This window comes from Eschscholzia californica, unplaced genomic scaffold (genome assembly GCF_041429995.1).
Source record: "Eschscholzia californica isolate CP2 unplaced genomic scaffold, dmEscCali1.0.p SCAF_4, whole genome shotgun sequence".
NCBI lineage: Eukaryota > Viridiplantae > Streptophyta > Magnoliopsida > Ranunculales > Papaveraceae > Eschscholzia > Eschscholzia californica.
In genome coordinates, this window is record NW_028238461.1 from 55,716,035 (window position 1) to 55,727,366 (window position 11,332).

The following is an 11,332-nucleotide window of genomic DNA, read 5'->3' on the forward strand; positions in this document are numbered from 1 at the left end:
TAGCCAACTAAACAATGGGGGACTATGCGACTTTATAATAGTTGATGGACATGTATAATTGATCGATAAACCATTTGTTACGTGGAGAGAAGTTAGATTTTGAGCTTTTTGGTCCTTTAGACGGTACACAAAAGGCTCAGTCTGAGTGCACTAAATTTCTCAAGTACGCGTGAAGCTGCTAAGTGTGCAAGACAATATGCACGAGAACGGAGAACCTGCAAGATGAAAGAGGTCAGGATTTCTTTGCGCAAGTGCTTTGGGACATTAGCAATACACGAGATTTACTGGACGCATGAAGTTCGCAAAATTACTTCCACTTCATCATTTATCTTATTCACTTTACCACAACCACCATCTCTAACCGCATCTTTACTTGCTCTTCCTCTCTCACTCCCCATTTCTTTTCGTCTCCTCCTATCTCTTGGGTTTCGAGCTAAACCCTCAGGGCGTCCGTGCCTTGAAACCCAAGAGAGAGAGAGAGAGGATGTTCATTTAACTCAATAAACTCCACTTGATTTAAATTAGATTGACAATTTTTCCGGAGGTCTTTTGTCTTCGGAACTAAGTTGAATGTCCCCAGAGAAATTCTTTTTTTCTTAGACAAAACAACTATTCATACAACTATAATCAAATAAATATACCACAAATTTGATTGGCAGTGATCATGATCTTTCGACTGTGGTTGGTAGCCAACCATTTTGAGTACGAGTTAAAATAACATCCGCTAACGAAATTTAGTTTAATTGTTGAGTGAAGCCGAGTTGATCAAAAGGCTAAGCCTCACTTGGTAAAGCTTAAATTTTCTACAGCTGCTTCAGCAATTTATGCGAAGTGCTTAAAAGAAGCTAAATTGGTTGTTTGGTAGTTTTTGTAGAAAGTGCTTTTTGATACGTAAAACCAGTAAATGTATTTGGAACAATAAGCTGGAAGTGGTTTTATCCGACCACTGATATATTGAACTAAATAACTAATAAGTAACCAAAATATATAAAAAAAATACAAACAACGATCATAGGCGTGATACAGTTTAATTCTTAGAACAATTTTCTAGTTTCTAATTTTTTATATTATGTTATCCTACATTAACGAATTCAACAACAAAAAAATGAATCTTCGTTTTGGAGAGTTACATTTATAATAATAACGAACCCAATAGGATTGGGACTTGTCTGTTTTAAGTTTTTTTTTAATTCTTTTTAAAATTCTGCCGCTCAAAATTTAGATAACTTTTAAACTTAAATATTATATTTCGAAATAAGAAAAATACAATTAAGAAACGCATTCAAAATTTGAGATATGTACGTCACACATGTGCATAACAAATTAAATTTAGGTTGGGAGTGTCCGTTATTAGGGAGTCTTTATTGAAATTGAAAATTTTAGAAACTTATAAAATAAGATGAAAACCCTTACAAAGAGCAATCCCATCTTATGAAGATTTTTCATTTGACAAGTCCCACCTTTGTCTTTTACCAAGAAGATATCGTAATTAAAAAATCATAACTCGAAGAGGAACAAGGCTTAGGGGTGTACACGAGCTAAGCTCTTAACAAGCTGCTCGAGCTCGACTATTGTTCGTGCTCGACTATTGTTCGTGCTCGACTCGAATATTAACGAGCACGAACTTAACACGAGCCCACAATCATGCTCGTTTATGTAAACGAGCCGAGTTTGATCATTCTTTAATGTATCACGAGCTACTCGTGAACAACTCGTTTAACATACTCTAATAATATTGTAGTACATAATTACGTATTAGTATTGAAACTTGTACATGAAATATCAACCATTAAAAAATTATCGGAATGTGAATCATTAATCATTATTATTGTATGTGACAAATAATCATTGAAGTATTTTGATAATTTAGAAAGTTTTCACTTGAAGTATTTTGATAAACGAACTTAAAAGAACTCGAGCTCGAGCTCTTTCAAACTTATACGAACCGAGCTTGAACAAGTGGACAATTACTCGAACGAGCTCGAGCTCGAGCTCGACAGTCAAATACACGAACCGAGTTTGAACATCTTACTACTCGGCTCGGCTCGACTCGAGTACACCCTTAGGAACAACTTCCTTTAAGTTGTCCATTTCGGTAAACTACATACAAATATACACATTAATTTCAAATTGTATACTCTGCAATACAGAGGCAGGCCCGTGGATGGGTAAGTGCGGGCTGGACGCCCGCATTGGCCCCTCCACCTCAAGGGGCCTACTGTGATTTTTAGTCATTTGCCATCACCTATATTTCTTACATTAAGTTGGAGGTTGAAACTTAGGCAATTTATAATCAGTAGTTTGTCTGGTTTGTTCTTTGCATCATATGATGAGACTTGAGAGATCATGGGCTCAAGTGTCATTGCCACTAAAATTCTTCTATTTTTTGTCTTTTTTCTTCTCGTTTCTTGCAAAGGTCACAAGCAATACTTTGAGACTCTATATTTATTTATTTTTTGTTGAAAGTATTATATTTACTTTGATTATTCTGTTGGAAGAAATTTCAACATGTGTGGGCTCACATATGCATAGACATGTGTATGGCTATCTCAGTAAATTGTCAAGTCGTAAAGTGGTCTAATATAGATTGATTTGACCATTAGGTATCAAAGTGTCATGGTATAAAAGTGTAGAGACCATTAAGTGAATTCTAATTTGATGAGGAGACGAATTGAAAATAAAAGTCTATAAATAGGGGTTATGGTCCCCATTTGGGCTTCTTCCCTAATCTCTACAATTTTGTTTAAAGTGTGAAATCCCTTCATCACAAGAGAGATTTTAAAGGAAGAAGAACCAAGTGGAAGATCAACCCATCAGTCGAAACTTTTATCAGATCTTTAGAGTTGTTAAGACCTTTGAAGCTTAGCGTTAATGGTTTCGACATTTTTTTAAGAACTTCGAAGTTTTGTGTTATTGGTTCAGACTTTTATTTCTAATTTGGCCCCTCATCAGACATCAACCTATCACTCAGAACTTTTATCAGATCTTTAAAGTTGTTAAGACCTTTGAAGTTTAGCGTTATTGGTTTCGACATTTTTTTAAGAACTTCGAAGTATTGTGTTATTGGTTCAGACCTTTATTTAAGAACTTTGAAAGAACGCGTTATTCGTTTTTTATAGAAAATTAAGAATTTTTAATGGAAGATCTGACCCAGAAACTTTTTTCGAGACAAATTTATTCATAAATTAGTCAAATTTAAATATCCAACTGTTTAGGTAGACAAATTCTTACTTGGTCTTCACCACAAGGGTCATTTCTTTCTTCCTAACAAGTAATAACTTACGTACTTCTCTACCTCTACAATTATTTAAAATTTTAATCTTAAAATAATATAATTTTCGTTTTTATATTTAAAATTTTTAAATAAATAAAAACTTTCATTTTAATTATTTAAAGTTTTAATCTTAAAAGTTTTAATATTTAAAGTTTTAATCTTAAAAGTTTTAATACTTAAAGTTTTAATCTTAAAAGTTTTAATATTCAAATTCTTGCTTTGGTGCTGGGTGTTTTCACCATCTAAAACAAAAGCTCTTTAAAACCTATAGCTCTAGTTCATCTTTTGACGGTATAATGATAAGAAATTTGGTATCAGAAACACATAGAAACAAAAACAATGTTTGAACTGTTCTTTAACAACCACTTATGCAAGAAACCCTTTGTTGCCAAACCACGAATTGTAGATCCCAAGAAGTTATCATGGCGGCCCTTGCTTATTTTGATATTTAAAGTTTTTAAGTAAATATAAACTTTCGTTTTAATTATTTAAAGTTTTAATCTTAAAAGTTATAAAATTTAAAGTTTTAATTATAAAAGTTTTAAAATTTAAAGTTTTAATCTTAAAAGTTCTACTAATATGTATAGTTTTAATATTTAAAGTTTTAATATTTGAAGTTTTAATATTTAAAGTTTTAATATTTAAAGTTTTAATATTTAAAGTTTAATATTTAAAGTTTTAATCTTAAAAGTTTTAATATTTAAAATTTTAATCTTAAAAGTTTTAATATTTAAAATTTTAATCTTAAAAATTTTTATATTTAAAGTTTTAATTTTCCAATTTTGAGACATTTGTAGGTTTCTTAGGAGATATTTATGGTATTCCCTTCTTATTTGCACAGAGGGTAAAGTTTGGTCATCTGATGCTGAGATTCTATGTTTTTGTTATGTCTTTTTGTTTTCATTTTCTAATTTGCAAACATTTCTGGTTTCTTACTTCTTAGGAATGGTATTTCCTTTTCATCCTCACAGAAGGATTTGGTCATCTGTTGCTATGAGATTCTATATTTTTGTAGCTTCAAATATTTTCTTAATGGTACTGTAAGTCATCCTATAAGCCAGTTACTAGGTGACATGGGTCTACATAGTTCCCAAGAAGTTATCATGGCGGCCCTTGCTTATTTTGATATTTAAAGTTTTTAAGTAAATATAAACTTTCGTTTTAATTATTTAAAGTTTTAATCTTAAAAGTTATAAAATTTAAAGTTTTAATTATAAAAGTTTTAAAATTTAAAGTTTTAATCTTAAAAGTTCTACTAATATGTATTGTTTTAATATTTAAAGTTTTAATATTTAAAGTTTTAATCTTAAAAGTTTTAATCTTAAAAGTTTTAATATTTAAAGTTTAATATTTAAAGTTTTAATCTTAAAAGTTTTAATATTTAAAATTTTAATCTTAAAAGTTTTTATATTTAAAGTTTTAATTTTCCAATTTTGAGACATTTGTAGGTTTCTTAGGAGATATTTATGGTATTCCCTTCTTATTTCCAGTTTTAATCTTAAAAGTTTGGTCATCTGATGCTAAGATTCTATGTTTTTGTTATGTCTTTTTGTTTTCATTTTCCAATTTGCAAACATTTCTGGTTTCTTACTTCTTAGGAATGGTATTTCCTTTTCATCCTCACAGAAGGATTTGGTCATCTGTTGCTATTAGATTCTATATTTTTGTAGCTTCAAATATTTTCTTAATGGTACTGTAAGTCATCCTATAAGCCAGTTACTAGGTGACATGGGTCTACATAGCTGCAAAATAAATAAATTGTTACTACGTGAATGATATTCTTCCCCAGGTTCTAATGAATCAATACTTACTGCATTGTTGTCATTAATTCTAAGTTTCTAACTAAGTTCGATGTATTTTCTTTTCCTGCAAATGTGGAACTTATTCCCAATCCTTCTTCAAAATTGTTCACGACATCAACTATGAAAGTCCATCTTACTTCAAGTGATAAGATTACGTTTGTGGGTATTTTATGTGCTTGTAGTCATGGAGGTCTAATCCGAGAAGGTGAAGAAATTTACCATTCAATGCTCGAGATTCATAAGATCAAACCATTGACTGAACATTATTGTTGTATGGTCGATTTTCTAGGAAGAAACGGGTATTTGAAAGAAAGCTTATGAATTTATCATGAATATGCCGATTGATGCAGACTCGATAATCTGGAGATCTTTTCTGGGTGCTTGTAGAATCCATGGAAATAAGGAAGTGGGTGAGATTGCAGGTAAAAGACTTCTCGAATTAGACCCTGATCACGAAGCTCGTTATGTTTTTTTATCGAACATGTTTACAGATGCAAAAAGATGGGAAGATGCAGGAAGAATAAGGAAAGTAATGGAGAAGAAAGGCATTAAGAAACCGCCTGGTTGGAGCCATATAGAATTGAATGGTACTATAAACCGATTCGTGGCGAGTGACAAATCAAAACCCGAGTTCAAGGAGATCGAATTGATGCTTGAGGAAGTGACGAAAAGACTTTGAGTCATATTTCAAATATTTTTTCTCAACTAACTCATGATGTTTGGTTGGTCATGGGACTGATTTTATATGCATTGGAGTCTGGAAATAAAATAAGTCTATACTAAAGGCTATCTGAAATTTCTATTGCCTGGGAGTTGAGAGTAAGGCAAATCAGATTCAGACAAATAAGATAATAAATCGAGTCAGATTCAGATATAGACAAGTCAGATTGGATAAATAAAGTGAGAGACAGAGAACCTGTTGAGGATTGTTTCCTTGTTTATAGGCATAGGATCAGGGAAAGAACCATCTCTCATTAATATAATACTCGGCCCTATCACCTCTGTTAGCACTAGGCCCAGGTTTAACCTTTGGCACAACACTTTTTAGAGCAAGTCCAAGGCTAGCCGGTCCTGGGCGACCGGGCCATTAATTTCACTTTTTCATTCAAATTTAAAGGCCTCGGCTAAGCCTCTCAACCCACAGACTCTTTTGGGACTCTTAATATGTGTATGTGGGAAACGCGTGTGTGGATTTTTTGTGGGTGTACGAAGAACTTCTGTGATTTTGTGTATGTACGAAACACTTGTTGTAACTATTTTCGAAATAATATTTTTTTCTAAAGTTGGAAAATTATTAGGGAACCGACGCGTGAGATTTTAAAAAATGTGTTGGATTATTTTAAGTTTTTAAATTAATGAGTTATTTTTATTTTTCTTTTACAGAAGAAAAAATCTCACCGTTGGATGTGATCCAACGGTGGGATCACATCCCCCAACATGATCGTTGGGAGCTCCCCAACGATCTGTTGGGGTATTAGGGGCCGGCTGTTAGTCCAAGGGTACATACCGGGGGGCTGGGCCCTTAATTTGAAATAAGGGCCTCAGCAGTCAGCCCCCTCCCCTTTGGACTTGCTCTTAGAATTATGAGTGCATCAATTCCTTTCATAGCAGGAATTAGAGTTTGGGCATCTTTAATATCCCCAATGAATATTTCTTCTTCATCATCTGATAACCCACTTCCAATCTTTTTCTTACTTTCTTCTGATCTAACCAAACCCCTTACCACATACTTATCTGATCTCTCTTTCAATTTCTTAAACACCAATCTCCCTGGTCAAAATTCAACATATCTACTTCAACCTATTTCTTGTCCAACACATTACAAAAAAAACAAAGTAAGATATAGGGAGAGATGGGTACCAGTTAAACCAGCAGCTCCAGTAACAAGGACTATTTTCTTACCACCTAAATCCGAAGCAGTCATGGCTAAAAATAAACAAGTTTTTCCTTCTGTAAAACTAGTTCTTGGAGAGTTGGGGTTATAATATATTAATATGATTTGAGGGTGTTCATTTAACTCAATAAACTCAACTTGATGGTCTTTTGTCTTCGGAACTAGGTTGAATGTCCCAAGAGCATACATCAGAGCATACATCGTTTTTTCTTACACAAACAACCACTCATTCAACTATAATAGAATAAATATACAACAAAATTGATTTAGAGTGACCATGGTGGTTGAACTGTGGTTGGTATCCAACCATTTTGACTACGAGTTAAAATAACAAGGGTCATGAAATTTACTTTACAAAACGTACATTCAACTCGCCTGTTGAGACTCCCGTATGAACCGCATGTGAGAGAAACAAGAGTTTTTCTCTCCTCTCACATGTACATTCATGTGGAGAAAGAAATCTTTGTTTCTCCCACATTTGGTTCAAATATGAGTCCCGGGAAGCGGATTGTGTAGCCTTATTAATTAATGACTAAGTCGAGCTGATCAAAAGGCCAACTGACTTGGTTCAATTTGGTTAAACCCAAACCGACTTTGACTTTGAGTGGGTTTGGTTGGTTTGAGGCTCTAGTTTTTCGAATTCACTTTCACTATTGGTTTTAAAATTGTCGTAAACTTGATGTATTCTAAAAAAAATAAAAAATAAACTCTTTTTATTTATAGGCGGTACACCAAAAGGGTTCTTTACTATTTATAGTGCGAAAACAAGTTAAAGTGGAACCCTAAATAGCCCAAAGTACCTCCTCTTCATAACCCAATCTCAACTACCAGTACTTGTCTGTTTTCCGATCTACTCCCTCTCGTGTTTTACCTGTTCATCGAAACCCTAATTTTAATGGCGGAGCACTTGGCTTCGATATTCGGTACAGAAAAGGATAGGGTAAATTGTCCTTTTTACTTCAAAATTGGAGCTTGTAGACATGGAGATCGTTGTTCCAGACTTCATACCAGACCTAGCATCAGCCCTACTTTGCTTCTTTCTAACATGTATCAGAGACCTGATATGGTTACCCCTGGTATGGATCCTCAAGGTCAAGCCGTCGATCCCCGCAAGATCCAGGAACATTACGAGGTTAACTATCTATCTTCTTCTTCTTCTTCTTCTTCTTACTAGTCTTATTATGATCTTGAATTGATAGGAATTAATAACTGATTTGATCAAGTCTTGTTTTTTTTCGAAGATGATTTAGGGTTTCGTTTTGATCTGGATTTGTATTTGGGCCCTTTGTATTTTATTAACCTACCAACCCCTTTTTAGGGTTTGGGTTGGAACTTACTCTTCTTAATAGTTAATACATCTCATCAAACTTTCCCCTTTCAAGAGAAATCTATCGAAATTCCCCTAACTGAGATATTATGGTACTTGTCTTTATAAATACAAGTAATAGACCTAACTGTGAGAAGGAGAAGCTAGGATAATCGCGTACCGTTTCTTGTATCAGTCTAATTTAGTATAAAATATGGGGGCGGGGGGCTGGATATTGCTTGCATTTAGTTGGTAATTTGGGTACTAAATTATTTGAACTTTCTTTTGTGAAATGTAGGATTTCTATGAGGATTTGTTCGAGGAGTTGAGCAAGTACGGGGAGATTGAAAGCTTGAACATTTGCGACAACTTGGCTGACCATATGGTGGGTAATGTTTATGTTCAGTTTAGAGAAGAAGAACATGCTGCGGAAGCCCTAAGGAATTTGAGTGGAAGATTTTATGCAGGTCAATCCCTCTAGTGTTCATGTTTATATTTATTTAGATTATATGCAGGTTGATCTATTTTCCATGTTCGCCCGCTGACAATTGGGAAATGTGTTTCAGGGCGTCCCATTATTATCGACTTTTCTCCCGTAACGGACTTCCGTGAAGCTACTTGCAGACAATATGACGAGAATACATGTAATCGAGGTGGTTATTGCAACTTCATGCATCTGAAAAAGATTAGCAGGTGAACTTCTTTCTAATATCCTTTTTTCCCACTTAGTAGTTAGACTAATCATCGGATAAGCATAATATTTATGTTTCTAATTCCTTTATTTCGTTACAGGGAGCTGAGACGACAATTATTTGGAAGATATAGACATAGGCACAGTCGTAGTCGAAGCAGAAGCAGAAGTCCTCAAAGGCATCGCGGCCATGATGAGCGCCCATATGGTGGTGGTGGTGGTGGTGGTGGTCGTGGTTATGGCGGCAGACATGATGACAGAAATCATCGTCATCGTGATGATCGAAACAGGAGGCCGAGAAGCCGGAGCCCTGGACATAGGAGAGGGAGAAGCAGGACTCCTCCTGGAAGAAGGAATAGGAGCCCGCCAGGCAGGGATAATAGTGCAGAGAGAAGGGCTAAAATTGAGCAGTGGAACAGAGAAAAGGAACAGGCAGAATCTGGTAACAGAAACGATAACAGGACTAGTGACAATAACAATGATCGTGATGGATATGAGCAGAATGAAGAGCATTATAATGATCAGCAGCAACAGCTTCCACCTCCTCCTCCACTGCCTCCACAGGGAGGAGGCTATGACTACTGATCTAATCGGCATTGTTTGGGTTTGTCACCTCATCTACTCGCACTGTTTCTCTTGCTTGTCTTAGTCCAAGGGTCGCAATTTTAATAGAGACCACAAATATAGTTAATATAGCTCACAGCCCCATTTTCCCCTGTGCAGGTGGTGTGCAGGTTAACACTTCTGTGAAATGGGATGTAGAAAAACCTTTTACTTTTCCTCTCTTAACACCTCAAAAGTGCAGGGTCTATCTATTTAAGTGCATCTTTTAAGCTCCCTGAGGTTTAACTTACCCTACCTCTTACCTTCTTTTAGCCCAGACCCCCTTGTAAAACCAAAAATTCCCCTAACATATCATGAAACCTACTTGAATGCATTTTGTTTAGTCGACCTTAGATTTTTCCTCTGACTGTTAATATAACTTAAACTCCTAAAGTTACGACGTGTCTATGCTTTGTGTGACTTGACAGTTTTCCTGAAGGGTTTGTCTACTAGGGTTTTTCTTGCATCATCAATTTCTTCTCCTTGCATCTTTTCAAACGAGGAACTTGGCATGATTTAACTTAAACTCCTAAAGTTTTAGGTTGCACATATGATTCAATTGAATTGTGCAAGAAGACTGTCAAAATATCACTGATTGTAGCTTATAGGTTCGTACTTGATGTTCATTTTACATTTTCTTAAATGTTCTCCAGAAACTGTTATTATAACCACAGGTCTTCAAGTTCCACCAAACATCGACACGGTAGTAAACGATCATTCCTGCAGTTCCAAGCAGGATATATGCGTTTTGTTTTTTCTTTTCCAGAGAACAACCATCTTACTTGCTTTTACTAGTTTTGCAGGTGCAGGTATCCCTGCTTCTGAGGATGAGACCTGGTTTACTATTAGATGCTTACCATGAAATTTTTGTACAGGTTGGGTTCGTTTCAGCAGGGAACTACTACTGAGTATGCAGGATTTTAACAGATGTTGCACCTTCTGAAGGGAGTTGTCAGTTGATCGTTTCAACCTTACAAACAAATATGCAGGTCATATTTTCGTTCTTGCAGGTGATCTTTTTTTTCAGTGAACGGGGGATGGGAGCTTCGACAGCAGAGTGCAATAGTATTATCTTTTCATGGAATTGGAATTCTGGATGACTTTATCTTTGACAAACTTGTTTTTGATGCATTTTGTTTTAGCTTTTCATGACTAAAAACTATTAGTATGAGTTCAAAGTCTGTTTGCAGTTTGTAGTGGAGTCTGCTATTTTAAGTGAAACTATTATTAGCTTAAAAGAAATCATGATTATGTGTTCCATTAGTGGCTTATAAGAGATCCTTGAAAATAATCTTGTTTTAAATAACTTTGTTTTCAGAATTGAACCTCGGAACTTCGAAGAGGGTTTATTGGTTGAAGGACCCCATGACCCGATGGTTCTTTCCTCATCCTTTAAGGAGTCTATCTGGTTTATGTTTTATTATGTGAACCTCAAGTTGGTTGAGCAGTCTCGTGTACATCTCTCTCCGTTAAGAGAGACCAGCGTTCGAGCCTTAACTTGCCCGAACAACCAGTTGGCTCAATTGACCAGGTTCCCAACACTTGAGCTCAGAGACATAATATTTTCCCAACACTTGACCTCTAGATATAATATTTCCCAAGCAACCAGGCTATCCATCACTCCACTTTACCCAGTGGACAAGTTAAATAGCATTACAACTGACCCATCCCAAGCTAGGTTCCAATCTTTTCTTATGTCTTTGTCACTAACTTCATGTGCTTCACATGAAATGCTTATTTGTATGAGTTGAGTGCTGTGGGA

At 35.1% G+C, this 11,332-nt stretch overlaps 1 protein-coding gene across 3 annotated transcripts; it reads left to right on the forward strand.

Annotated features, from left to right (window-relative positions):
• The first annotated feature begins 6,653 nt into the window (after positions 1-6,653).
• On the forward strand, positions 6,654-10,828 carry LOC147546490 (splicing factor U2af small subunit B-like). 3 transcript variants are annotated; one of them, XM_086673433.1, is made up of 5 exons: positions 6,654-8,102; positions 8,575-8,743; positions 8,843-8,969; positions 9,069-9,571; positions 9,691-10,828. In XM_086673433.1, the coding sequence occupies exons 1-4, from the start codon at positions 7,866-7,868 to the stop codon at positions 9,550-9,552; spliced, it is 1,017 nt and encodes a 338-aa protein (XP_086529559.1). In that variant the 5' UTR covers positions 6,654-7,865; the 3' UTR covers positions 9,553-9,571; positions 9,691-10,828. The 3 variants fall into 3 exon arrangements, with proteins under 3 accessions (XP_086529559.1, XP_086529558.1, XP_086529557.1); XM_086673432.1 differs by having other exon boundaries at positions 7,577-8,102; positions 10,446-10,828; XM_086673431.1 differs by having other exon boundaries at positions 7,600-8,102; positions 9,069-10,828.
• Positions 10,829-11,332: the final 504 nt, after the last annotated feature.